Consider the following 27,198-nt stretch of genomic DNA (forward strand, 5'->3'; position numbering starts at 1 on the left):
TGAGGAGAGGAGACTGGAAAGCGGGAACGAATAGAAAACTTTGTGGCAGCTACACTTCTGTGTCTTTGTAGACCAAAAATTCACCTCTCTTTTTTCCTGTTCTTTCTTTCTGGTTCAGCCACAGGTAAGCCAAGAATGTCAGCAGCAAATATCTCTGCTGTGATTTCCTCCGGAATTTCTTCTTCAGTCAAAGCTGCTGCACCTGGAGAGCAGTAACACCACCACAAAACACACAACAGCAATGTAAAAATGGCTTTCTAGATCAGTAAAATTTATAAGCAGCAGTAAGTGGATGGAATACTTCTAAAGATGTACAAAGTAATCGTGAAAAAGTATTGGTTTACTAGCTTAATACTTGATGCGTTCCTATCAGGGATTGAATCTGTCAAATCCGTGTGCTGCGAGTCTCACCTTGCAGGAGGTCCCTGCCTCGGAAGGGTCAAGGGACCAACTTTTGCCCTTCGGCAATTTGATGTGATTTTAGGATCCCAAGGAGTCCAGGGATTTCAAAGTTGCTTTGTGGTGCTAAGCAGTTCCCTTTGGGAGCTGCACCTTCGCTGCATGTGGCCCGTTGCCAACAGCCCTGACCAGATGCTGTTTTGGACTGGTGTGGACTGGGACATGAATTGTACAAAAACGTGGCACTTACCAGCAGTTCCAATTACAATGGGCAATGCCGTTTGGCTGAAATCAACGCTGTAATTTGCTGTTCTAGACTGGTGTAGACTGGGACATAAATTGTAGACAAATGCGGTAGTTATCAACAGCTCCCTTACAATGGGCATTGCCGTCTGGATGAAATCAACACTGTAATTTGCATATTGTAGGATTCCTTTTTGCCTGTGGACTTTGGCGTGTAAACCTTCCACTGCGTGTTTCTAATTTCACTTCCAAGCCAGCAGATAAACAGCAATGTAATCTTGTCAGGTCCCAGTTATATTTCATTGTTAATTTATTTTTAGATACACCCATGCAATTGCTGCATGAATGAAGGACAATCTATAGCGCTAGGTCTATTTTTGCAATCCCATCTGAGCGTTTTTGACAGCTCTTGGCCTAACAGGGTAATGGGTTTTCAATTTAAATTATTCTGTTTGGGAATTGATGCGATCCTGCTTCTGTGCCGTGTGGAATGCTAATCCTGTACCTGAGGGATCGTAGGTGTCCGGTTCAGGTCCTCCTCCCCTAGGATGCTTGCCCAGCAGGGTGGTCAGACACTGCGCCAGCTCGTCCTCTGTCATATGCTCTCCTGTACACAACAATGCAAAACCAGCCTCTTGGGTTACGATGTCGTTAGCACAAAAACTAGAAGGCAGCTCGAACAAGAACAGTGTACAAATGAAACAGGACAGTTTGAAAGAGGATTTGGCTTCTCTGAGATACAGAGATACACATCACCGATTGAAATGTGTGATCCCAACACAGGAAAATGTTGATGCTGAGGAAAATTGTTCTTGCATATTTCATTTTGGCCAAAAATATTTATCAAGGGGACAAACTCTGATGCAGATGGCTCATTAGGCTACATTGCATTTGCAGGGGCTTGAGCTTCTGTTCCCATTGAAGAATTTCTGGCATAGGACAGGCCACAGTCCATGTCACCCGGTGTCCATGGCTGTAGCCATTTCCACACAGAGGAGGAAGAGGACGGTGCAGGAAGGTCTCGATCTAGTATCCTGGAATAACCTGGATGTAGCACTTGTTCCCAGTTAGTGGTTGGCTCATGCCCTGAAGCATAAAGTTATAGATCTGTTATGAAACTGTTCTATCTAATGTTCTATCTAATCTATTTATGGATGTTCACACCATCCGTATAGATAACTAACTTTTCTCACACGGGTCGAATCCTCAGTTTCCAAGGATCTTTGTGGCAAGAAGTTTTACCAGGTGATGTACTGAGTAAAACAGCATTTCTCTTTATCTGTTTTAATGCTTAGCTGCACTAAATGCTCCCTGCTTTTACAACAGGAGCAAGGCAATAGAAGTTCGTTATTTACCTCTCTACGGCATTGGCCATAAGCATATCTATTTATGCCCTTACAGAGTTCCCTCTGATTCAGCTGAACTAAACCATCCCCTCTCTTCAGTCTTTCACACATAGATTCAGCCCGGGACTGACCAATTTCATCCTTCCTTTCTTGTCCCCCCCTTTTTCAGTTTTATACTACCTTTCTGGAGACTGTGTGGCCGGAAGAGAGAACAGTGATTCAGATAAGGGTACACTGCAAGAAGGATACAGTTTGCCAAGATCCATACTCACCCGTTGACAGACAAGATACTTCAGGCCAGCAGAGATTCCCAGAACAGTAAAAGAAGTGCAGCTGAGACAATAGATGTGATTATTCAATTTAAAATCCTAAGACAGGTGGCTCCACATGCCTGCCCTGGTTACCACGTTATAGTTCCAGATTAATTTTTTGCTGCAGTGAATATGTGCTGAAATTGAAGGCAGAACTAGCAAGCCTAAAACTAATATTAGAAAAGAAATAACTCACCTCTGCACTGAAGCAGCAACAGTAAGTCTCCTCTGTCAATAACTGTGTCTCCGTTCTCATTATCATAACCAAGAACCTGAAACGCTCGTTGTATTTTTTTCATTGACAAGCCAAACGCAGGTCGATGATTTATATAAAGTTTGATAAAATCCCCTAAATTTATTTTTGTCACTTGTTCTCCAGTATCCACGTACTTGCTGAATTTTACTTCATTTATCATTTCTTCAATCTAAAGATCAAGGCAAGACAGATTTTGACACATTTTCTTTTTGAAGAGCATCAGGCTGGTTTCCAATCTCATGAATGCCAAGGTACCATAATTGTGCGCGTACTAGTACCACAGGTGCCATGACCATATCCCAACAATAAGCCAGCACTCAGCAGCTGAGGATGGGCATGGCTAACAGTTACGCCCTTGCTGCTATGACAATATTAGGTAAAGACGGGGGTAGCAGATATGTAGTCATTTTGGGTTTCCTCTATTTTCTTATGATAGGCACTTGGTGACTTTGCAGCTGTCACTGGTACTTTTGCCACAGCTGTGTCTCCAGTCTGGGGACAGTGGGCAGGCAAACCACAAACCGGTAAATATACTACCCCGCTACAAAAGTTACTTGCATGAAAGTCCCGACATAACCAGGCTGCACACAGTATATACACACCCTGGCCGGCATAAGCAAGCTTTCCCGCCCCGATCCGACATGCATCTGGTGCAGTTCTGCCGCTGCACGAGCCAAATCTGAAATTTGCTCAGGGGGGCTGACATCCTGCACAGCTGGATCACTCATTCTTCTCTCAGGCTAAGGGGCAAGCACTGGCCATGCTGGATACTAGTGGTTTTCCTGAAGTCTGGTGCTGTGAGTCAGCCCAGTTGGCAACTGTGCAGATGTGTGTCTGAAAGGCACGATCTGCTCCATGCCTTCATTGTACTCGTGCTCCAAGAGGCAGCCCCTTTGGAGATACACAGGCAGCAGAGAAACGCCAGGGGAATTCCCTGTGCCAACACGTACCAAGCCTGCTACTCCCTGGGAAGGGAAGCTGATGCAAGATCTCCCTGGGGAGGACTTTGCATTCAGCCTTGGGCCTTTGTCCTTGTGTCACAAGTTTTTCCACTAAATGAAGCCCGGGGAAGAGGGAAATCACAGCCTTATATTTTTCCTGTAGCACATGTCACACCAGGCAAGAACAGTCATTTTCACTCAGGCCTGGCTGATCTGGGATTAGGTTTTATATCAGCCCCACTGAACTACAAAAGAAAAACACCAATTCCCAAAAGCTTTGCTAAGTCAGCCCAAGCTGCCTTTTCTCCTTCCTGCTTTTCCTTTATTAAAACACTCTAGAGAGAGGTGAACTTTCTCTCTGGATTTTAATACTGTCCTGCCTGCTTCGAGAAGCAGATTGTAGGTTGCCTGGTTTCACAACAGCTTAACACCTCTGTTTCCATGCCTGAAATGCTATTTTAATTTTGATTTGGGGCAGGGGGGGGGATTAACAGTTATTCTTCCAGAGATATTTCCCAGGGGAATACGTTCTCTCTGTCCCCAAGAGGCAAAAATGTAATAACCCAAGGAAAAGATCTAACAAAGTACGAGGGGATAACACCACAGCTCGACACAAGGGCAAAGCAGTCCCGGCTCAGATGAACATTTACTGGTTGCGGGGGCTCCAAAGCAAGTCTGTTAGGTGGTGGCTGTGGCAAAGGTCCTGCGTCCCATCTGCTGGCTCTCCTGGCAGAGAGTATGCCCAGGCAGATGGGGTGGCACTGACTCACAGCACCATCTCAGCAGCCAGTGGGGTTCCTGTGCAATGGCAGAGATGAATGCAGCCTCCCCCGCAGAAAGATGAAGGGAGCACAGCGATGTACAGCTTCCCTTGGGAGAACCCCTCCTGCATTGAAGGGCTGTAGCTGGTGCAAAGAGGTCGTTATTTAAATCTCCTTGCATCAGATTCAGTAGGGGTTTTTTTGTATGCGCTTTAATTACCCTTTTGCCAGGTTACAACGTTACAAATGAGGTTTGTATACTATACAAACTGCCTTGTAGAAACAGCCACAAAAGGGGAAGAAGCAGCACCCTTATTAAATCAGTTGTCTTTGTCTGCTGTAAAATTTGAAGCTAAAAGGCTCTTGAGAAATGTTTGATAGGAAGCTCTGCTGCTGCAACCTGAAAGACAAGCTCAGAGAGAGCTTCTGCAGAGTTTATCAGTTATGAAAGAGCTTTAAGTTCCATGGGAATAAAAGCTGCTGTCTCAATCTAAAATCATTCTTTCATCAGTTCCAGGCAGAACAAGAAAAAGAGGCTCTGTCGATGTCCAAATGAGTGATTGCATGGAGCTGGACGTTCCCACCCACAGTGGTAACACATATAGGACACTGGTTGAGTCTCCATCTGACCTGGAGGGACTCAGCCCATGGCCCACCAACCGCATGCTGCGTGTGAAGCAGCTCAGCCACTGGTAGAAGTCACAGAGAGACCAAAGCACATCGCTGCCTGCACACAAGGTACTTCAGCCCGTGGACTTTGGAAAGTTGGAGGCTGCTGCGCTTGGAAGCTGAAGGAAGATTCATTCCGCAGCTTTCTCAGTTCACCTTCTGAAGAAACCCACGTCTGCAGTGGTGGCAGAGCACTCAACCTCCAGAAGACCCTGAGGTCATCTTTTGTTGAACACTTCTGAACCATCAGGCTCCAGGTCTGCTCAGCCTGCCCCTGCAGTTGCCCAACTCTTTCGTGAGGAATCATTACTTTTTGAGGAATTTGCTGCCAGATACTGACCACTAGTATATTGATGCAGACCAGGTTAAATACATTGAAAGCCAGCAAATATACTCTGGAGCCATCCAGCATGACAATGGTCAGAATCTGGCCCTCGGGACACTTGGTAAATGCAATCAGTCTTGCTCTTTTTTTCTTTTAATAACAGCAGCAAAAACAACTGACTGACCTTTTCCTCTGATGGATAAAATCCCATTGCTCTCATTACAGAAGGAATTTCCTCCAAGGGAATATGTGTTGACACCTGTCTGGTCTCCAGTGTATCAATACCATGGCTGCGCAGCTGTGCATAGTAAAAATAGTCTTCCAGTTCCTGCGAGGGATTCAAACAAGATACTGTAAAGTTCAGTTAACAACAGGCGCGGAAGATAAGACTTCTTTCAAGATTTACTAACAGGCATATCAATGAGATAGCTGTTAAAGGCGAGCTGGACAAAAAAAATAAAGAAATGTCAGGCCTGTATAAATGAATCTTAAACTCCAACCAGATGTTGCCAGACAGCATTCACGGTGAGCATAATTACCCTGAAGAATTCGCCTTCTCTGCCGCCATCCAGTAGGTTGTAGAATGGGATCAAGTCCTCCCCACCCAGGGAAGCAGCAGCATCCAAGGCACTGGCAGAAACAGAGAAAAGAAGGTACAGGAAGGGTTCATGTGAGGAGAGATTTCATGTTTCCCTTTCTAGTCATTCTTCACAGACACTTTCAATAAATAAATAAAATCCCTGGGCCTTACAATTCAGGAAAGAAAAGCATTGCCTTGAACCGTGTACTATTTTATCATCAGCCTGCGCATCTACAGCATATTTCATACCCAGGTTTTACATACAATAGCACAGTGTGGGAATTAATTATTACTGAATGGTCCTCTTGTTTAGTGGAATGAGCACAGGGCTGGGAGCCAGGAGCTTTTCCATGGACTTGAGCTTGGTGTCTGGCATTTAGCTTTTCTGCTTCCTTATAGAGACATTGAGGGAGATGAATTAGCTAGATCAGCATTTTGAACATGCAGAGAGGGCTGGGGCTTGGTGTTTGCAATAAACCACACAAACCTAAGCTCCCTGTTCCTTGATCTAACACATTCTTCTCCAATAACTCAGTGCAATCCATGACGTTACTTCCTCCGCTGTAACGGGTGACCGTGTCGCAGGTGCAGTCTACATTAAACTGAAAGCATCTGAGTGCCACCTCTTTGTTTCAATTTCATAGGCAGTTGGAGCCAAAAGAATCTGTTCGGCTCGTGCAGATGAAAAAGGAAACCAAGCCTGGTAGCGCAATCATGGCGTAGCGTTGCCACATAATACCCCACGCCTGGCAGCAAGGCTGCAGCTTTCACGCACACCTCTGTAGTGCTGCTTCCACGGGGTTTTTTGCAAGCTTCGTGCTTTTTTCATAATTAAGTTATTTGGGTATTAAACACAGTGGAGATGCACAAGATGCCAGAAGCGGCAATAAAATGACAATTAGCTCATCAAGAGCTTCGTTCCGAAAACAGATTACATAGAAATTCAATGTTGCCTGGACCCTGGCCAACCATTATAAAGAAGGATCATTTATATTCTATTACCTTCCTTAAAATGTCGCTTATTCTGACCCCCGACTGCTTAAGCCACACAAACTAGAAAAGAAAATAAATAAGCCCATTGCTTTCCCACCCAGGTTTCCTTTGTTCTGGCACATGAAGGTGAGCTGGCTCAGCACCCTTTGGGCTTTCCTCTGAGCAAGCAGTACCGGCAAGAAATGTTTTAGGACTAGCACATGTCTTAACCACGGAGCTTTTGTCCTAGGAAGGCAAGGGGCAACGGTATTTCACAGGTGCACTCCAAAAGGCAAAAATAGGAGCGCAGGCTAAAAGCCAGCTGCCATGGGGTTGATTTTCCAGAAACCAGGAGACATGTTCTATGCTAGTAGGGTGATATGCAGGATAAAAAAATCCAGCCACAGACCAACAGGGAACGTGCCATGCTATCTATCTTTTCTAGCTCTGAAGTGGGGTAAGCTCCCTTTCCAGTCCTTGAAGTGTGAAGCTGCTCCTCACTGAGTTGGCAGTTTTCAGCTCATTCACAGCTGCCTGCTCCCTTCCAATGTACACGTGTACCTACCAGGCGTCTGCAGCCACGCTTGCAAGGGGAGAGTCCTCTCTGCCTTGCATGTGCATTGCAACGAGCAGCTTTGCTCCTTGCCACGCAAAGAAACCAAAATATATATCCTGCCTTTGCTGCGTTACCCGCCTGCCACGTGGGAGCACGCGTCTGGCACCACTGTCCAAGGGAGCTGGCAGAGGGAAATCGTACACTTCCAGAGAAAGGCGGAAGAAACCTGGCAGAGTTTATTGCCGACGCTCTGGGCCAGAGCCTGGAAATCCTCATTTGCAAAAGCAGCCTTCACTCCTCCAGCCACCCCATTTGCTGCAGTCCATTTACTCATGTAAGCAAAGCTTTATAGGATTAAGGTGGCTTGTCCTAAATCCAGTCTTCTAATGCAGGGGGGATTTCCTAGCAAATGCTGGCCTATCCCATTTGGAGAGCAGACACTTGTATCAGCAGCCGCCCCGTATTCTCCTCCTGCAGCCAGTGCCGCTCCTCTGATCCCCTGCCTAACCCTGACAATGCCTCATCACACCCACCAGGCCCTCATGAAGGCTAGAAAATCCTCAGCTCAACTTCTCATCATTTGGGTACCGATTCCCAAACTGGAGTGCTGTACAGGTACTATGGCCACCGCCTACAAGGTCTGCTGGTTTAATCCCCACTATGGACTATATGGCTACATCACGTGAAAGGGAGCAAAGCCCCCTCAAAAGTGTGTCCCTCCTGTTTCAGCTGCTACCCAACATAGCTACTCAGGGCCTGACAGGTCACTGCAATCTAGACTGACGCCACTGCCATGCCACCGTCCCCGGAGTGGCACGTGCCCACCATGCTGAGCTGTCTGTAGGTGCTGAGCCTGTGTGGACGCAGGGTGTGAGGCTCCACTGTTAAGAAACCTGCTCTCAGGCCTGGTGTCCAGAGAAGCTGCCAGCCTGCGCTCACACTCCCCGTAGTAAGCGGTGGGTCTCCTACTCACATGAGTGCTGAGACCTGTCCTCCACCCCATGACCCACCCTTGCCAGATGCGGTTCATTGTCCTGGCACGGTGTTGTGGAAGGAGAGTGAAGTTGCAGGGTTTGTCACCTGCCCCCAAAGGATCCATGCTCCAGAGAACCCTGCAAAGAAACGCTCCCCATGCAGCACCCTGCTGCATTGCCCCATCGGTGCAGCATTGCCCTATACACTGGGATAAGTGCAGAAATAGCTGGGAGACCTGGCTTTAACTCCTCTGGACACAGAGACCTTTTAGGACAAAAGCCTCATTCTCGGTGTAAATGGTGGGGAACATTTGCTTCAGCTGTGTTGGCCAAGCAGCTGTGGAAAGCCGTAACAAGACTCCTTTCTCCTTCCTGTGGTACTCACTTTAGGTTGACCTCCCATTTCATAACAGTGTGGTCGTGCCCCCCCGCTGTAAAGATGTAGCGTCCGTCGTAGGAGCTAGCAAGGTCGGAGACACCATCGGGGTGGCAAATGAAAGCTGAGGACTTGTGGGGGTTGCCATCGATGGGCAAAATCTGCAAGCCCACCTGTAAGGCAAGAGGGGTCTAGGAAGGCTGGGGGTCCCATGGGAGGGCTGCATTCCAGGGTAGAGCTGCATCCTCCTCCCGGGAGCTTGCTCAGCTTTCAGGCAGGACCGGCCTACGCATGGTTTTTTCTGCAGTGAAATTCCCCCAGGGACCACCACCTCTACAAGTGGGGGCTCTTGTACAGCTGGGGTGGATGGGGCTCCATACCTTGTCCTTTGTCATGTATGCCAGATAGCATTTCTGGGGGTCCGTAGTGTTTGTTGTTGGGAGGATTTGTATCTTCTCCAACGGGGAGCCATAGGTTGGTCCCAAAAGGGTCTTTCTAAAGGCAAACAACATTTTCATCCATTCTAGGGGTCACAAAACATTCTCCCTCTCTGAATGGCTGCTGTGCACGAGGATGGGTAGATATGGGGATGTGTGGTGGGTGCAAAGGCCTTGTACTACTGGCTGAGAGGACAGGATAGGACAGGGTTGCTGGCTAGAAGGGACCACACTGGGGATAAGGGAGGAATTTAGTGCTCAGGGATCATTCAGTCCTTGTGCTTCGCTCGCATGGGCTCCTCTCTCTTTATCTGGTGTTCAACTGCTGTGTCTCACGTCCAATGTGCTGGGCAGACTGAGACCCACCTGCAGCCACAACCTTACTAGATGACACGTGAGTGGACACAAGGATGGAGCAACCTGGGGGTCCTAGAGTCATCCCAAGATCTGCATCGCGGATGGGCAAACACATGCTCACGGGTGGGAGTAGGGCGGACATTAGACAGAGGAGAACACAGAGTCAGGATGGGGTCCCAGGCAGCGGTAGGCCTGCATCTCCTCCTCTACCTGCACATTTTGGTCGTCGTGTTGTAGAGTTTCATTTTGTAGCAGTTGTTGGCAGTGAGGATAAAGGACTCAGTGCTGAGCTGTGGGTACCAGGCCAAGCACAGGGGCACAGCAACCTGCTCTACCCGGTCCTTGCGCAAGACCACCAGATGGTCCTTGCTGCTGCTGTTCAGGTCATATTCAACCTGGAGGGAAGACAAGGAAGCACAGCAACTCCCCTGTGATCTGCCAGCACCCTGGACCTTGTGGATTAACTAGATCTAGCATCTGTTGCAGATCTGCCCTGAGACCAGGCTGACAAACAACCCCCTGCAACGGAGCTGGTGGGGAGAAGTTAGGAGCTGCAGAACCAAAGACTGAGTCTTCCCCGAAGCTCTTGTCCAGCCCCCCACTTTAATGGCAAGGCTCCACTGCCCTTTAAACTTTCACATCGACTTACCAGCTGCCGGTCCTCCCCAATGCTCAGGAGCCTGGGCTCGTTGCTGTCTAACTGGACCCCAAAGAGGATGCTCCGGATGGGTTTGTAGTGGGAGTGCAGCCCTGCTAGGTGTTCCCAGCATCTGCTCCCATTTCGCAGGACTCTCTTGTAAACAGTCACGGAGTATTTCTCATCCTGGAACGAGAGCGCAAAGGTCAATGAGCCATGATCCCCATGCACGTCCCCTGGCTGGCAGCGGGCAGCCCCACATGTCCCCTCTGGGCTTAGCTCGGCCTTTTCAATTTTGTGAGTCTCAGCAGGAGGGTTAGAGTCACAGCCGGGATAAAACACCGGCTCAGAGAGGTTTGGGCAGCTCCTCCCAAGTGTATAACCACAGCGGTCTTCAGCCTGGTCAGAGCATTCTGGCTGGCTGGAGGGCATTCGCACCATGCTCTCACAGCAGAGGGGCAGTAAATCAAGTTCAGTGACTCCCCAGAAATCACAAGGAAGATGCTTCCCACTGCTATGCCCTGGTATCCGTACATGAAGGGGGAGTCTTTTTCTTTGTACAGATCATCACCTCAACCTCTACAACCTCTGTGCCAAACTGCTTCAATGCTGCCTCAACACTTCTGCACCCAGGTGTGGGACCAAGGGAGCAACCCCCCTTGCAGTGCGCCAGCCAGGAGGAAATCCCCGCTCCAGCCGTTTCTACAGATGGATGCAGAGCTAAGTCTCGTCACTAAAGTTAGCCATGGGACGCTGCCAGCAGCAGGTCTGTGGAGCTGCTGTGACTGGTGACGTTTTTACAGAGTGACTCTTCAAGCCAGGAAAAGCATTTCAGAGTCACAAAGTCCCTGGGGAGGCACAGCCCTCCGCACTGCTCGCTCTGCTGTGCCATGCAGGATGGCCGGCAATTCCCAGTCCCACCAAAAGCTGTGCCACAAGCAGCAACGTAAAACACCAAGAGGAAAAAAAAAACAAGCTTACGGCAGTTGCGAGGTACTCCGAATTGTGAGAGAAGCTAATATGAGTCACGGCACCATGTGAGAACTTGAACTGTTTGCAGCTGGACTGAAGGGAAATGGCATCGAGGATGTAAACACCTCCATCAGTAAAACCAGCGGCCAGAAAATAACCTGAAAAGCATGCCAGAAAACTCTCATGACATGATCACTCCTCCCAGGAAGCCCAGTGTTTGGCACACGGGGGAGGTCATGAGACCAGGATACCTTCAGGGTCATAGGACAAGCACTGGATGCTGGCCTTCGGGAATATCCTGCTAACGAGGTACTTGGTCTGCTGGTAGTCCCACACCTTCAGCAGACCACAGTGACTCCCCACAGCAACGAGTGCCTGCCGGGGGTGACAGGCAATGGCATTCACAGCTTTCTTCGCCTCTTCCATGACTTTTTCAAAGTTTGTCCTGTCTGTTGCAACATGGAGCACTGTTGCATCAGAGGTTGAAAGGATAAAGTTCCTGTTTAGTGTGAGAGAAATAGAATTTGATGAATCAGACTAGCTGGCTCATGTCCCTCCAAGCTATATTACACATCAGTCTCTTTTTGGCAACTTAGTTGGACAATCACTTATATTTTGCGATATGCAATATGCAAACACTTCTTGACCTGGTAGGCAGGTGGCACTTTGTATTCATGACCTGGTAAATCTCCATGGGAAAACACTGGAGCTGGTTCCATTTTCTACTTGGGTAGGCAAGCCAAAAGATGAATGACATCTGGGTAGCTTTTGCTGTTTGCAAGTCACTGGCGTGTGAGACGGACAAATGAGCAACTGAAGATACTCTGAATAGTCTTTTCACATGTCTCCATGCCACCATTGTCAGTGGCTTCATGTTGACCGCACCACCACGGACAAGGTCAGAGGACAGTTTCAGACCCACGCTGCAGACAGAGCGGCTGCCTGTCTGTTCACTCAGCCGCGCCAACTGTAACGCAGCAAAGAGGGTCCCGCTGCATAATTGGTGATGTGCAAAGCAGACGTCTGAATAATTATGCACATTACAGAACAAATATGTATCGTCATCAGTCCGCCTGAGGACTGAGAGTCTGGACTGAGAGCAGAGGGTCAGGAGAGGACCACACAGAGATCTAAGAGCTGCACAGGCAGATGTGCATGGCTGCATTCATGCAGGCAGCATGAGTTGGGAAATGGCAGCCTCTTTTGCTGGCTGGCCCATGACAGCCACTAGTTTATACACATCTGGCCTGGGCACCGAAGGATGCTGTGCCTCTTGCATGCCTTAGCTGGGCTCTTCAGCCATACCTGATCCCACCAGCCTGCTGAGACGAGCAGGCTCAAGGCTTCCCTTTGTTTTTCTGCCTTTTGTGCTGCCCAGAGCAGCTGCAAGCGGCAGGAGCTGCAGCAGCAACCCAGGAAGAGGGACGAGACAACTGAGACCAACAGGGAAAACCAAACCGTTCCCCAGGGCGCTGGTCCAGGCTGGAGAGGAATCTGCCCCATATGGCTCTTCGGAAAACACGTGCGGCTAAGGACAGACGTTGCCAGGAGAGCCTTAACAGGAGTGACAGACATATGGTTTGCAGGCTGGATCAAGCCACAGAACAGCTTCATCTGGCCTGCAGACTTCCTATAAATCCTATGACACAGCTATGTCACGCAGGGGGGCAGAGAGAGGCCGGTGACCAGGCTGGGGCTGTCCCAAGCTCCTGAGTCCCCGTGGTGCAACCCAGCACTGGTGCCATTGCTTCTGGGGCAGTCTCTGCACCACCACTGCCCTGATTAGCTTGCCCAGCCATGATAAAATCTAACTGGAAATAGTCATCCACAGGAGGGGTTTAAGGGCGGGGATTAAGGGGCCCAGCGGGAGCTGGAGGCTTGGCATTAGTACTGCCTGGTGTGCCGGCTATGTGACAGAGGAGCTGCACACCCCGGGACCAGCTGATCATCCCCATGCCTGCGTTAACGCTTCTCTTGTCTGCGCCAAGGCATCACATCAGGTTCAGAATTTAGGGTGTGCTGGAGCCCACCTGAGACTTGGCAGCCATTGGGAGATGCCTGGGGGGCTGCAAGCAGAGAGGGGCTGCCCAGGAGACACCCCCTGCTTCTCTCTGGTGGGCAGGTGGGACAAATACCCAAAATGAAAATCTGCAGAGAAGGGGAATAAAGGTGCATGTTCCCTCCCTGTCCTGCCTCCCTGTCATTGTCCTGCCCAGAAGCCTGGGTACACAGTTGAAATCTGCTCCACCCAAGGCAGAAGCCTATGGGGCAGCTTTCACCTGACCATCTCCCCAGCTTTCAAGCTGCAGGGCAAATGCAGGAGAAGACCTGGGTTTATAAAAGGGCACTTACCTGGCAACGAAGGGCTGGCTGCTGGAGGTGCAGGAGGTGGAGAAGGCTGAGGACGCACGGGCAGGATCAGGAAGAGTTTTGGAGAAGGAGATGGACCGAATGGGACCCACTTTGTCGTGGCTGTAGCAGGCGAGGAGCTGCAGCTCTCCATTATAGAATTTAACCTGACCTTTCACATCACCTGTTACTATGCAGCTGCAAGGAAGGGAAAGTTTTTGATCAGCGCACTGATTGAGACCTCCCAAATATTTCTTGGACAGCATCCTTGGGCAGAAGCAAATCTATTCCCCCTTTCTTTGCACAAGTGCATGAGAAGAGCCCTGTACAGATGTGCAGGGGTGCCCTGTACAGAGGTGCAGAAACCACCAGGCTCTGCTGTGGCCCTGCAGTGTCCCCTGCCCTGTCCCCAAGGCTGTCACAGGCGTTTGGTGGCTGTCTGCTCCCTCTGCCGGTAGAGGCCAGGAGGCTGAGCAAGCCCCATCCACAATCCTCCATGACCATGGTCAACCCCGTATCTGAGCTACCCCAGCAGAGCTGGAATCACATTGCCAGGAGTTTTCAACCTTTTCTCCCCCCACCCCAAGCCAAATTCATTGTTGAAAAGAGCAAAGTCTCATAAATCAGCAGCGCTTTCCTGCATGAATTTGTCTGGTCCTTGCATGCTGCAAGTGACTTAAAACTGCAATATTTGGCTGTAGTTCATCAACATTAGTTCTGTGGGTAAAATGTCTAAGGACTGTACCTATGAGGACTGAAAATTGCCGTCCCATTACCTCTCAAACACCATGAGCACAGTAAGGCTGTCCTTCTGCATAGGCACCAGTTTGGTGGCCTTCATGCTGTGCCGCTTGACTTGCAGTTCCGTGGAGGGGTTGCGGGGACTGGCCACATCCCACACCACCAGCTTCCCAGCTGAGGTGCTTGTCAGAGCTTGTGAGTTGTTAAAATGAAAAACCGACTGGCTGAAGTGTCCCACCATGCTGTTGAAGGTCTGTAGAGAGAGTGGTGAGGCTGTGCATTTGTCCTGGGTTCTGGCTCTTCCCTCCTCAAGCAGAGATGCTCCTGCTTGGTCCCTCTGTGTGACATTCCCTCCCTGTCCCATGGCAGGACCATCAGAGGCAAGAGCCCCAGGAGAAGATGCAGTAGGGCATCTCTGGGAGAAAGTGCCCCTCTTGACCTCAGCTCAGGCAGTCCTGGCTTGTCCCTTCAGGAGACCAGGGGGGACAGGATGGGGACTTGGCCACTGATTTTGCTTAAGTGGATGGGAAGGGACAGTGCTGCTGCCAGGAGGAAAGCCAAGAGGGTGACATGCTGTGGTCCCCCCCATGCTCACCTGGCTGCTCAGGAGTGGAGCGCTGTACTGCAAACCAGCATTGCCCTGGGGAAAGCAGAGAAAATGTCCAGGATGAGCATTTTGTAACTGTGCTCTGCAATGCAAGCATGTCCCTTCCCCACTGTCTGGGCACTGACCCCACGCTGCGGTGACCAAAGCAGGGCTCCTGGTGCAGAAAGGCTCCAAGACCTTCCAGAAAGCACAAAACACCCTCTCCCCTCCATCTGCTCCTCTCCCAAAAGCTGCTGACTGGCATGAGGAATGAAAAGGGCCACAGAAAAGCACAGGTGAGAGAGGTGGAGAGCATCACTGCCACAGCTAGGACTGACCCAGCACAGCAGAGAGAGAGAGAGTCATGCTCTGCCCAAACCACCTTCGTGTCTAGCAAGGGCAGGGACTGGGGAGGGTTGAGGCGGGCAAGGGCAGGGGCAGATCTGCAGAGCAAAGAGCAACCCCAGTCGTGGGCAGATATCTGGCCCCGCAGCCCACGCTGCCTCACTGGTGTGCAGCCCCCCACACCACCTTCTGACCCTCTGGGAGCACGTCTGGCACCAGAAATACAACTTCCCGTGTCCCTACTTACCCACAGGTAAAATATCACCTGGGTTTTGCTGTTGCTGACAAACTCATAGGAATTTTGAGGGTTAAAAATGACATAATCCTGAAATTAAAAGGTGAGAATCGCATAAACACCAAGCCCAGCAATGCTTTCTGCTTATTCTTTCACGCAAAGCATCTGCTTTTATCCCAAACCCACTTCACCACCTGCACTGAACTGAAAACAGAGGCCAAATTCCCTGTGAAACACCAGAGCTGTGCTCTCTCCTCTGCGAGTGGGGACAAACTGGCAGGGCCGTGGGCTTTTCCTGCCATGAGCCCTGGCCAGTGCTCCCACCAGTCCCCTCTGTGCCCCATGGCTGTCAGGCAGCAGAGGAGCAGCAATAATGGCCCCAGGGTTCTCCACTGCATTGGGGTGCAGCAGAGACAGGGTGTGATCCTGCCTCCCACCTCCAGCCAGCATTTACCAGCAGCCCCAAACTGGATGGGGACATGGGGGTGCAGGAGGGAGCAGGTGAGGACGGGGCTGCCCAGTCCAGCCCAGTCATGCTCCTCTGCACCCCCCGTCCGCGGTCTCTCACCTGATACCCAAACTCAGGCCTCAGCTCTGTGCTGCACATGGGTTTCTCTGTGGGTGAAGTCCACTTCCAAACACAAACTCTCTGGCAGAGAAGGGAAAACCAAGGGACATTTGTGGCTTTCTGGGAGCTTGGGGGAACCAGGTGAACCCCATTCCCTCCAGTGGCAGGGGACAGTGGAGCGTAAAAGACTGGAGCAGGATAAACCCAGCATGGCCTGACAGCAGAGAGCTTAATTTCAGGAAATAATGCTAGAAATTGCTTTAATGAAAGTGCATGGAGTCAGAAACTTTTATCCCAACTTAAGATCCATTTTTCTCAAATGCACAGCATTCATTTTAATGAAATCCAGGTCTGTCTTCCAATGGCTCAGCAAAAATAAGCCATCACTCTGCAAACCCGCTCCACCTCTCTTCTGTTCTCCCCAGCCACATCCCCCCCTCCCCTTGGCTGCACTGGGAAAAACTTCCAGGGATCTATCCCGCAAATCTACAGAAGAGGAATTTTCTTTACCTGCACTGTACCAGCACTAATGGTTGCCAAATACTTCATATCCTGGGAAATAGCGATAGCACTGACCCCATCCTCGGGATGACTCTCAAAGATGGTGCGCACCGGTATCCTAGGGAGCAAAGGCCTTGTGGTCGCTCACGGCAGCACAGTGGGTTCAAGGCAATTGCTTGGCAAAATCTGTGGCACAGCCCACCCCGGTCTGCATGGTGGGGAGGGAGTCTGCAAACACCGGTGCTGCTGTGGGAGCAGCCAGCACCACGGCTCGTGCTCAGTGTCCTCTCCATCCCTTCCTCCCAAGTAAATGGCTCTGGGAAACAACTCACCAGTGATCTTTTAAGAAAATACTGCAGCTTGGAGACATAGTGTACTTAGCCTGGGAGAGCTTGGCCCTATCTCAGTGTCCTGTGGGTGTGGGTCATACAAGGACGATGAAGTCCTCGGTTTGGTTTTGGCTCCTTTGCTGCATTACCCCGTCCCCACATTTCTTCCATTTCACTCTCAGCTGAGGCTGGAGACAGTCCTAAGTGATTTACTGGACACAAGAGGTTTCCAAAGAGGAGGTTCCTGCGAGCTTACCCGGAGAAGGAATCCCACACGATGATCAGAGCATCTGGCCCTCGATCAGCAGTTGCAACCCAGCGCTTGTCTTCGCTCACACACAGGCAAGAAATTACATTTGTGTGGCCCTGGGGAAAGAGAAGCCACAAAATGCTGGGGAGGCTCCAGACTGGGTGATTATTTAAAGCATTCAAACTGCTTTGCTCATGAGATCCCCTTGTCTCCTCTCCCAAGGGTCCTCCACTCTCATCCTTCCAGCCCAACTTCTGCATCCCATTTTTCACAGGCTCTTCTGAGCCTGTCACCCCATCCCTGTGCCTTGTGCTGGCTGCAGCTCCCCGAGCTAAAAAGCAGTTGAAGGAGGGGGCCATGCTGCACGTGCCGCTCGTGGTCACTGCTGCAATCCAACACAGAGCGCTTTCCACCAACGTCTGTTGGGAATTGCAACAGGCGTGTGAGCAAAACGATGCACGCCTTTGCATGTGCTGCTCCTTGATTCAGTTACAGGTGACCCCTGGGCACTGGGAAAAGAGAAGGAGGGAGAGAGTTCAGGTGAAGGGGGGGAGGAGGAGGAGGAGGAGGGAGATATGCGGGCTGCATGCCAGACCTGCAGGTGGTACTGCCTGTTGCCCAGGATGTCGTGGATGACCACCGTGTGGGAGGAGACATACAGAAGCACCCGGTCCTCCCTGTCCATCAGGCTGTGCACGGCCAGGCTGCTGTTGTAGCCCAACACCCAGGACAGGCTCTGCAGGGAAGAGGCAGAGCTTTTGTCCCTGGCACTTTGCAGGACAAAAAAAGCCACAAAACACCTCTGGGGTGATGGGAGAGAGCTGGGCAGGAGTGCCGCATGCTGTGTGGACCATCATGGTGGCACTATGCCAGCTGATACTCACGAGGGGGTGATGTCTGATCTGCTTGTCCTCCTGGAAGAGCATCCCTGGCGTGGCCGCCCACACCAAGCTGGCAGAGCTGTCATGCCCATCATCCTTCCCGCTCCTCTGCTGTGTTTCCTGCTCCCTGCAGCCTGAGTGAGGGCTGGAAATGGCCCCCTTGGGCTCAGGCAGTGCTGGGGGTGCTCCAGAGGGCCCAGCACCCTCCAGGCGTGTTGTCCCAGCAGCGTCTTCTCCCAGGGTAGTCCTCAAAGCGGTCATGTCTTGCCTCCCAGCCCAGGTGCTGGGCAGGGTGCCTCGGATTCCCATCCCTGAAGGAGGCCACAGGGGACCCAGCAGTGCATCTGCTCCAGCATCCTCTGGTGCTCCTTCCTTCTCCTTGGCAGCAGCAAGGGGGTCCTTGGAAAAGGAGAGAGGTTTTGGTGTTCACTGGCTCCTGGGCTAGTCTGTAGCTAGTGGGAACACACCTCAGCATGTCTCAGATCCAGCCTACATCACTTTCAGGGCAGGCTCCAATATCAGGATACCCCTCTACTCCTAAACTGCCTATGGATTTGTACCAGGAAAAGTTTCCCACCAGTCGCTTCTCTTTCTGCACACCTAGTCTTGCCCTCTCTGCACCGCCACAGCATCCCGTGTCTCACACCAGCACCTCTTCCAGGCAGCTCCTATCACCTGAGCTAGGATGCCCAAGTTTCTCCTCCAGGACTAACCTATAGGTCCTTTGAAGGCAAAAAGTCTGACCTTTTTGCTGTCCATCCCCTGACTTTTCCCACCACCATGTTATTGATTACTGCAACAGGGCACATGGTCGCAGGCTGGAGAGGGAGTGATGGCAAACTGAGGTTAAAAACAGGGGAATCGGGTCCTGGGACTGAGGCTGAGATGGCTGCGAAGGGCTCTGCAGCAATCCCAGCTCTACTGCCAGCACCTCTCACTGTGCTGTCTGGCAAGCAGATGGAAAGCAAGGGTAAAAATCCCACCACCACCTTCCTCAGCCCCTTATCAGCCTGTTAATAAATGTATTAAACAGCCCCAGGGTGTCAAAGCTCACAGCAGCCCTCAGACAGGCTTTCCCCAGTCTGAGCACCAGCCATTTAATCTTGTTCTTGGGATCCACATCAGCTTTTGCCTCTCCCCACGGGGCTACCTGATTTCCTATAGCAGTCTCTCACGCAAGGTATAAACCTCGTTTGGACACCGTTTCTGTTTCCAAGGGAGGTCAGATAACATTTCATTCAGTGCAGGGATGAGGCCGGGTTCCCTCCTGCTCATGTAACTCTCAGGCAGCTCAAGTGCTCAGCAAATATTGATGGCTGGACTGAGACTTCGCAGAGATGCTGCATCTGCTGAGCCCCGCTGGTGGGGTCCCTGCTCCACCTCCCCAGGGACATCTTGGGAGAAACCATGCCCAGGAGAAGCTACCCCCCGGTTCTGGAGCCGGGGCCTCTGCTCCCACCAGGACCTGCCTGCAGAACCTGTGTCAGGCAGAGCTTGCGGTGGTGCTGCCCTCACCTGCTCAGGCGGCACGGCCATCTCCTGAGCTGTCTGTCCATCCTGGGATGTCTCCATGGGCTCGCTGCTTACTTCTGATCTTCCCCGAGTTGGCTCCTCTGGTATAACTTCACTTGACCCATCCACCCTCACCGTCACTCTCCTTCCAGGGAGCTGGGGCACAGAGATGTTCCGAAATACTCCCCCTGCCCAGGGTTTGGCTGCACAATGACCTGGAATTTGGCACAGCCGGAGGAAAGGGCACCTGTGAAGCTGGGAAACTGTCCCAGAGCCCCTTTTCAGCTTCAGTAATGCTCCCGCCAAGCACAAGCAAACCAGGCACAGCCCCGGTTAACTCCAGCTGCCATCAGGCTCCCTCCCCCTCTGCCTGCATGCCGTGCTGGGCACGGACATTTCCCCTCAGATGGGGTTTTGTCACCGTCCCCGTAAGCAGCAGGGCTATTCCTGGGCGGCAAGCTGGTTCATCTCCGGCTCCACGGGTCTGGATTTGAGCCAACACCAGAACCTTGCGCGCAGAAAGCTTTCACAGGAGTGGGAAGGGGGCCCTGGGAGAAACCCTCCCTCTGGCCCCGGCAGGCAGGACGGGTGCTCGGGGACAGCCGCAGCCCCACAGGTCTCACCGGGGTCACCGCAGAGCTGCTCCCGAGCCCCCTCCAGGCCTTGGGGCCCCCCATACTGTCTTGTACAGCCGCTGCCCCAGGGGATCCCCCCTCCCCGGGGACCCCACCGCTCACCATCACGCCGGTCCCCGCTTCTGTTTGCATCCGACTGCCGTTCCCAGGCAACGGCTGCACCAACGGCCGCACCGGCCACCACCAACGGCCGCAACGGCCGCCCAGTAAGCGCCAGGGGAGAGGGGGGGCTGCACAGGGAGAGAAGGGGGGGACCCTCCTCATCCCCACCAGTGCTGTGCCCCTGCCCACAGCAGGAACCTGGGGGCGTGGGGGGATGTTCATCCCTTCGCCCTGCCCAAGCTTAAATCCTGCTCGTGGCTGTGACAAAGCCCCTCTTGGCATTGCCGGGCCCCTTTGGGACCAAACCCTCGCCCTGCCCGGGGAATGGGATGAGGGATCTTTACCCCGTACCCCCCACCCAGGGGGCTGTAGGCAGCTCCTGCTCCCTTGGAACCCTTGAGCAGGACAAGCAGAGTCAAAGCGAGAAAAATCAGCCTCCGACCACTGCCAGGTCCCCCCGCCGTCCCCAGCTCTCTGCCGGGGACATCACTTGCACAGGGGACCCCGTTCCCAGGGATCACTCCAAGCCATCGCCTTCACCACCACAGATAATCAGCTCTAAGCGCTCCCAACTGCTGACTTCAGCCTTGCTGTTAAGCTCAAATAATAACAATTTCTAAATATAATTTGTTTTTCTTTCTGCCCAGCAAGAGCCTCATACCCTGCTGGGAGAGGAAAGGAGTTTTGTTATCAGCTCATATTATCTCCTCGACCTGAAGAGGCTGCCGCACAGAGGCGGGTCCTCAAAACGCGGCTGCTCTCCGCTCCTTGTCTGTGGCACAACCCGCTGCTCGAAACGGGGGATTTGTGGCTTCAGGAGCAGGGATTTGGTCCTGAAGTCCCATCTCTGCTAGGTGCAAGAAGGCAGCCTTGTTCAGTGCATCAGCACCTGCATGTCAAGCTTGTTTACACACGGTGCTTTTCTTCCCACCCGGCAGCATCCAAGTCCACATTCCCTGATCGTATAGGATACGGGGAGTCATCTCTGCTCTCCAGCATGAAAATCCTGTTTATTCTGACTAAGAGCAGCTCCTCTTCTGCTCTGGTCCTACGGCAGAGATTTGAGTGTGGTAGAAGCTCAAACCTTACCTATCCACAGCAGGTTTTGCAACATAATCTGTGTTAATTACACTTGCTGGGATCGTTCAACCAGTTCTAGTCAGGACACACAACTGGAGGGGCTGGGGATGCAGCGGTCAGGTCATATGGTTAGGGGACACACTTCTACAAAAGCCTCGCCGAGCTGAGAGCCCTCTAAGCACGCACACGCCCTCCACACCAAAAGGGAAATGAGCCCCCCGAGAGCAGGAATTACCTGGCTGACAGGACTGGACTGACCCCCTAACCTCATTTCAAGAGCGGTACAGAAAGCAGGGATTTTCTAGATCATTTCATCCCAGAAGGCACAAATGCAAAGGCCTGGAAGGATGCATCCCGTAACCTTTTCTTCTGCACCGGTATCTAGACCCAGATTCATCTGGGGCTCGGGTAAAAGCTACCCGCAGCTGGGATACCTAGGCACGTATCCCAAGTACACGTGGCCAAGGCCAACCCCTTGACAGTCTGGCATTTCAGCTGCCAATTGATCCCCAATTTATCCACATATTTACACCTACATTCCATTTTACAGGGACAGAAGATAGGGGCCAGCTTGTGGGCAGTCACATGTTTAGAAACTGCAGCAGCACCTACAAATATGAAAACCTTTTTTGCAAAAAACAAGGCTCCCAAACCTGATACAACATGCATTTAAAAATTCTTGTTTTACACAAGTCTTTTGACACTCTATGCAGAGACTCAGCCCTCCTACAGAACAACCCCACAGGGGCACTTGTAACTACAGACAGGGACATCACACTGCTTTCCAGTGGGATTTCACAGTGGATTTAGGAGATGCAGCGGCCTTTGTGGGTCACAGCACCGGGTGAAGGTCACCAGTGCAGGCTTAGCCTCAGAACTGCTCTGGTAAAGTGAGGCAGGAGGCACATGCGACAGAGGGTCCGAAACCACCTCCCATTCTCAGTTATTCTTCAAGAAAAGAGATGGAGCAAAACAGTGCCATGTTTCAGCCCTTTTAAAATTACTTGAAAGACCAGGGTGAGACTGCGTTTGATGAGGATCATCTAGATACAATCTCATCCAAGGAACACTGCCATGGGCTGCTGCAGCAACGCTTCCTCCGTAGCACTGTGAAGCCCGCAGGAATCGCTGAGCAAGGAGCTTTGCTTTGAAGCTTTACCATTTCAGTGAGAATCTGCTCTGTTGGACTGTACACTGAAACACAAATGCTTGAAGTATCAAAAGGGTACACTTACTCAATTCAACACAGAGCCCTGGGTGAATATTTAAAAGTGAGGGGTTCAGTCCACTTTTTCAGTCTATTTCAGCTCTGGTTATTAATCTTTATAACAAAATTGCTCGTTACGTATGACACGTACACCTGCTTATGAAGCACTAATGAAAAACTTGCGCCTTACCTGGGCTTCAGCTCTGGAAGGTCAGGGGTTCAGGCTTTTTTGTCCGTGCAGCTCTGAGTTTAACCCACCCAACTTGGCCCACAATTATTGCCCAAAATAATAACTTCTACAAGAATGGAGAGGGGCATTACTCAGTTTTATTGTTTTGGGAAAGTATTTTGAACTTCAACTGGAAACAAGCTTACAACAAACCAATCATCCCTGAAATCCCTCGAAGAGTTGATACACCCTAAAAACCACTACCGCAAATAAACAAATTAAAAAAAAAAAAAGCAGCCAAATTAGGAATACTTTTATCACGATTATATGAACTACTAAAAGTAAATGAAAGTAGAATTATAACCCCTAGTCCTTATTAACTTAAAATAATTAGGCATTCCAAAGATTCTTTCATTATGTTTACTGACTTCAAAAGTTGTGGTAACATGGGGAAGATAAAGTACCAAACTTGCATATTTCTTGACTGTGATCTACTATTAAAGACACCAAAAAGTGCTCTGGGACTTTTTAGCATATATTACAAGATGTTCAGTGAGGAATTTTAGCCGGGGGGGGGGGGGGGGGGAGCGATATTCTGTTATCACCAAGTAAGACATTTCATGCTCTTCAGAGCCTGCGTCAAGTGAAGTTTGGGTCTCTCTATAGCCTCATTCCAAACTGATACAAGGTGTAAGAGATGAGAAGCCTCATCTTGCAACTCTGCAAGCTACTCCTGATGAACCAGTGCAATTCTGAACTGCAGGCAGGCCCTGCACTATCAGAAGCTCTTCAGACTCTGTGAGTCAGGCACGTAGAGGTCACAGCCTCTGAAACATTTGTTTCGGCAAAAACATGTAGGGAAGTTTTCAAACCAGATCAGAGTCCAGAAAGCAGGCACAAACTTCAGCTTTATTGTTTTCCAAGCAGTGGTCATCTTTGCAAGGGAATGATATTGCAGCTGAAAAAGAAGATGGTAGAAGGAAACATGAAAATCTCAGTTCTCAAACAGGCACAGATCTGACACGGCATGAATCAGACCCACCACAATCCTCCTCCATTGCTTTCCTCTACCGGCCAAACTAGCCACTGAGATCTTGCTCCCTGTCCTCATGTTGATACAGCTCGCCTCCTGCCATCACTGTGCAAAACTGCCAGCCTCCAGCTCTCAGCTGGTACCCACCAGTGAGGTCCATCAGAGCGGGCAGCAACACTCACTGAGAGCAAAGCACAGAGCTGGCCCTGCCGCAGGAAACGTGCCCTGAGCTGGGTGAAAGCCTCATCCGTTCTAGTAAACGAAAGAGCAGCTTACCCCAGGAGGCCCTTCCCGGCCCAGCGCTTCGGAGTCAGCCCCACATGCACTTTTTTGCCACTGCGGATCACAGTCACACTCAGGGGTCTCTGAAAGGGAGGAAAAAAATATAAGAAAAAAAAGATGGCAACTTTCCATCACCAAGTCAGCTCTCTTCCTTCTTTTGCTGAAGCACCAGAAGAGCATTAGGCCCAGGGGAGCTGTTCTTCAGCAGCTCCCACTCCCATCCCTGCAGCTAGATCGGAAAGAAGAGAGCGTTTTGTGTGGAGACGTCTCCAGGAGATCTCTCACTTCCACTATAAAGCACTTGATGGCTGTGGCAGCTTCTTTGGCCAGTCCGTGAGGCTGGCACAGCAATGCAGCCTGCTGCTGCAGGGAGGCCCCAGGGGAGAACAGACAATATGATGCTCACAGCAAAGGGCACACACCTCTTAGCTCTCTTTTATCCAGCAGGAACTAGCTCAATGCTGCAAAAGAACAAGGCTACAACAGCACAGACTGAATCTGACACTGTTTCTGTCACGGAAATGATGATCCCAGAGATCTAAGTACCATAGCAAGAGCTGTAGCTAACAGAGACAGGCAAGAGAATGCAGTTACAGCAGAAATGAGCTCACCCCTTCGCTGTGCTGCACCACTGTGGCGATGTTCTGCATGTTCTGGAAGTTGTTTACATTGACAGAACCAAACTCCACAATCTCATCATCAACCTGAAGTCCCTGGACAGAGACAGAAGAGAGATGAGCCTCTGCCTTCTCCAAAGACAGGTAATACCACAGGAGCACCACCCTTCACCCAGCCCCACGGGAGGCGGCGTGCTACGACACTACTCTTCTCACCATTCAGGCAACTGAACTACTTTGCACCCTCTGCATGTCCTTAGAAAGGAGTAAGCACTCATTCCTCTGTCTTACTTTATGGGAAGAGAAATACTGAGGTTAGAATGGTCAGTGAGGCCTTGCAGAAGCTGCGTGGTGCAACGATACAGCTAAGAGAGTACTCATCTCACTCCCGTACAGTGACTACTCTATTCACAGGACATCCTAGTATGATAAAAAAGAAGGCGGGGGGGAACCCTAAGCAACCCCCCAATTTATTCCCACTTATTTACAAGAGACAGAGAAAGCCATCTGCTATGTTTCTCTCTGGGCCCAGAAGAAGCCGTCCCCACCAGCCGTCAGACGCCACCAACTTACCGAGACACTTGCAGGAGATCCTGGAGTCACCGTGTTCACTTTGGCAAAGGCCTGTGGCAGGCTCTGGTTCTGGCTCATTGCCTCGGCCAATGCCTCCGCCTCATCCTTGGCATGCTTCTCCTTCTCCCGGGCGTGCAACTGGTGAAGAGCTTCCTCCACCTGCTTCATCAGGGCCTTGTGGTCGTTCTGCAAACCTGTGGGTGACACCGTCAGCACAGAGGGAGCAGGAGCAAGTTACCTCCAAGGGTTCCTTCTCAGCACACGCTCTCCTCTGCAGCTGTGCAGCAAATGGTATTCTGGGTGTCTCGGATCTCAGCTGTGGCTGGCAACAACCTTCTGCTGGTGTATCTGCTGGGTCCTGGTGCCAGCCGTGCTCACGCAGCCTGGCAGATGTTTATCAGTAGGAGTTAGACACAGAGAAAAGCACCCTACAAATTTTGGTAAACACGCAAGGAAGCAGGGCTCAGAAGCCCACGATCGCCTAGAAATCATTAGACAGCTGAAGTCTTTTTTCCATCAAGTCGCATACTGCTACGTATGTAGAGCAAAAGCCATCCCCAAAGACAGGGCAGGGGGTAAGTAAGCCTGGGAAGAAATAAATGCTAAGCTAATTTTTACCCGCAGCTCGTCCTACAAACCCCGCAAAAACGCTTCGCTGTATTTCACGAATCCCAAAAGGCTCCACGGCAGAAGCAGAATTTCAATGCTGCTGCAACACCGTGTGGACAAGAGTTTTACTGACTAAGCCGACCCGCATCGGCTACGAGCGCTGAGCAAGATAACCGAAAAACAAACTCAGAGCAAGCCCGTTTTTCAGTTTTTGAAGCATCGCAACGAACAGGCAGAACGACAGCGCATTTAAGTTCCTCGCACGGCCGCGGTTATTAACAGGGACAGCCGTTCCAGCAGCAGAAGCCCGCCGGCCTCCCACACGACTGCTCTTTGCTGGCTCATTCCCGGGGGCGGGAACGCTGCCCTGGCCCCGCGGCAGCCGGGAAGGGGCCGCCCGCCCGCCGCGCTGCCCCACTCACAGATGATGTTGTGCCGGGCGCTGCGCACTTGGTAGAGGTCGATGTCGTCGCGGGGAAAGCCCTCCGCGTCCACCAGCGGCTCGTTCATCCCGACGCCCTTTTGCTGCGAGGGAAGAGGCGGCCGTGGGGCTGCGAGCCGGCGCTGCAGGCCGGCCCCGCGCCCCGCCACCGCCCGCCCGCCCGCCCCGCCGCACTGACGGCCTCCAGCAGCTCGTAGCAGGCCTTGATCTGCGCCTCGATCTCGTCCTTCCTCTTCACCAGCTGCTGCACGTCGCTGACGGTGACGGGGCGGCTCCCGCCGGGCTCCGCCATGGCCGCCGCCGGCCGCGCCGCAACCGCCGCCACGGGTGCCGGGAGCGGACACACGGCGTCGCGGGCGGCGGGGCGGGGCCGGCAGCTGGAGCTCCGCCCACGGGGCGGGCATTGGGCGGAGCCAGCACCGCGGGGGCGGGGTTAGCGGCGGGGGCGGGGTCAGCACTAAGGGGCGGGGTTAGCGGTGGGGGCGGAGTCAGCACTTGGGGCGGAGTCATAAGCATTGCGGGGGCGGGGCCAGCTCCGCGGGGGCGGGGCCGGGGCCCCGCGCGGGGGGCAGGGCGGCGGCGGGGCGGCAGAGGTGTGACGGCGCCGGGGAGCGGTACCGCGGTGGCGGTGCCATGGCGTGAGGCAGCGGTGGCAATGACGTGGGGTGACACGACGCAGCCCCGCGCTGCTCGCACCCACCCAAGCCCCCCGTGCTCGTCCTCCCCAGCCCCGCCGGTGGCTCCGGCTTGCCCCCGCTCCTAGCGCCGGGTGCTTGTGCACCGGTGCGTCCCCGTGGCAGGGCTGCCGCCGGCCCCCTCCCCCTGCTGCGCCCACGTTTTGTGGCCCCCGGCAGCGCTGGGGTCACCGGAGCTGGAGGCGGCACCGCGTGGCCCCAGGCCCAGACGCCGTACGCGTCCCACCAAACTGTCCTGGCTCGGTGTTGGCCGGGACAGGACACGTCCCTGCAAAGGGGGTGAACGTCCCCACGGGCGGGCGGGAGGGCTGGGGGGGACGCGCTGCTGCGGTTGCATCACCCCAC

At 52.1% G+C, this 27,198-nt stretch overlaps 2 protein-coding genes across 4 annotated transcripts; both read right to left on the reverse strand.

The window, feature by feature from the left end:
• Positions 1-69: 69 nt before the first annotated feature.
• CFAP251 (cilia and flagella associated protein 251) lies at positions 70-21,260 on the reverse strand. Its single transcript, XM_075718974.1, has 24 exons — positions 21,236-21,260; positions 20,147-20,274; positions 19,413-19,565; positions 18,187-18,296; positions 17,901-18,042; positions 17,612-17,752; positions 17,023-17,132; positions 16,447-16,555; positions 15,937-16,017; positions 15,381-15,458; positions 14,798-14,842; positions 14,238-14,455; positions 13,465-13,659; positions 11,364-11,611; positions 11,122-11,270; positions 10,153-10,326; positions 9,714-9,898; positions 9,090-9,204; positions 8,719-8,882; positions 5,791-5,881; positions 5,436-5,579; positions 2,496-2,724; positions 1,148-1,249; positions 70-202 (listed from the first exon to the last, which is right to left on the reverse strand). The coding sequence occupies exons 1-24, from the start codon at positions 21,258-21,260 to the stop codon at positions 81-83; spliced, it is 3,258 nt and encodes a 1,085-aa protein (XP_075575089.1). The 3' UTR covers positions 70-80.
• A 1,921-nt stretch (positions 21,261-23,181) lies between these two features.
• PSMD9 (proteasome 26S subunit, non-ATPase 9) lies at positions 23,182-26,455 on the reverse strand. Of its 3 annotated transcripts, none has more exons than XM_075719166.1 (6): positions 26,337-26,455; positions 26,139-26,241; positions 25,108-25,301; positions 24,529-24,621; positions 23,912-24,000; positions 23,182-23,560 (listed from the first exon to the last, which is right to left on the reverse strand). In XM_075719166.1, exons 1-6 carry the CDS (start codon positions 26,448-26,450, stop codon positions 23,533-23,535), a joined length of 621 nt encoding a protein of 206 aa, XP_075575281.1. In that variant the 5' UTR covers positions 26,451-26,455; the 3' UTR covers positions 23,182-23,532. The 3 variants fall into 3 exon arrangements, with proteins under 3 accessions (XP_075575281.1, XP_075575280.1, XP_075575282.1); XM_075719165.1 differs by having other exon boundaries at positions 24,529-24,630; XM_075719167.1 differs by lacking the exons at positions 25,108-25,301; positions 26,139-26,241 and having other exon boundaries at positions 24,529-24,630.
• Between the last annotated feature and the right edge of the window lie 743 nt (positions 26,456-27,198).

This window comes from Pelecanus crispus, chromosome 11, assembly GCF_030463565.1.
Source record: "Pelecanus crispus isolate bPelCri1 chromosome 11, bPelCri1.pri, whole genome shotgun sequence".
NCBI classification, from domain to species: Eukaryota; Metazoa; Chordata; class Aves; order Pelecaniformes; family Pelecanidae; genus Pelecanus; species Pelecanus crispus.

Bases quoted from the DNA above. Each gene is read 5' to 3' on its own strand.
- CFAP251 (XM_075718974.1), bottom strand. From the start codon at position 21,260: ATGTTGCAAAACCTGCTGTGGATAG. The intron at 5,882-8,718 runs GTGAGTACCACA...TGTTTCTGCCAG, and splicing joins AAATGGGAGGTCAACCTAAA to TGCCTTGGATGCTGCTGCTT. The intron at 203-1,147 runs GTACAGGATTAG...ACTGCTCTCCAG, and splicing joins GGACACCTACGATCCCTCAG to GTGCAGCAGCTTTGACTGAA.
- PSMD9 (XM_075719165.1), bottom strand. From the start codon at position 26,450: ATGGCGGAGCCCGGCGGGAGCCGCCCCGTCACCGTCAGCGACGTGCAG. The intron at 26,242-26,336 runs GTCAGTGCGGCG...CTTCCCTCGCAG, and splicing joins GCTACGAGCTGCTGGAGGCC to CAAAAGGGCGTCGGGATGAA. The intron at 24,001-24,528 runs GTGAGCTCATTT...CCTCCCTTTCAG, and splicing joins TGGTGCAGCACAGCGAAGGG to AGACCCCTGAGTGTGACTGT.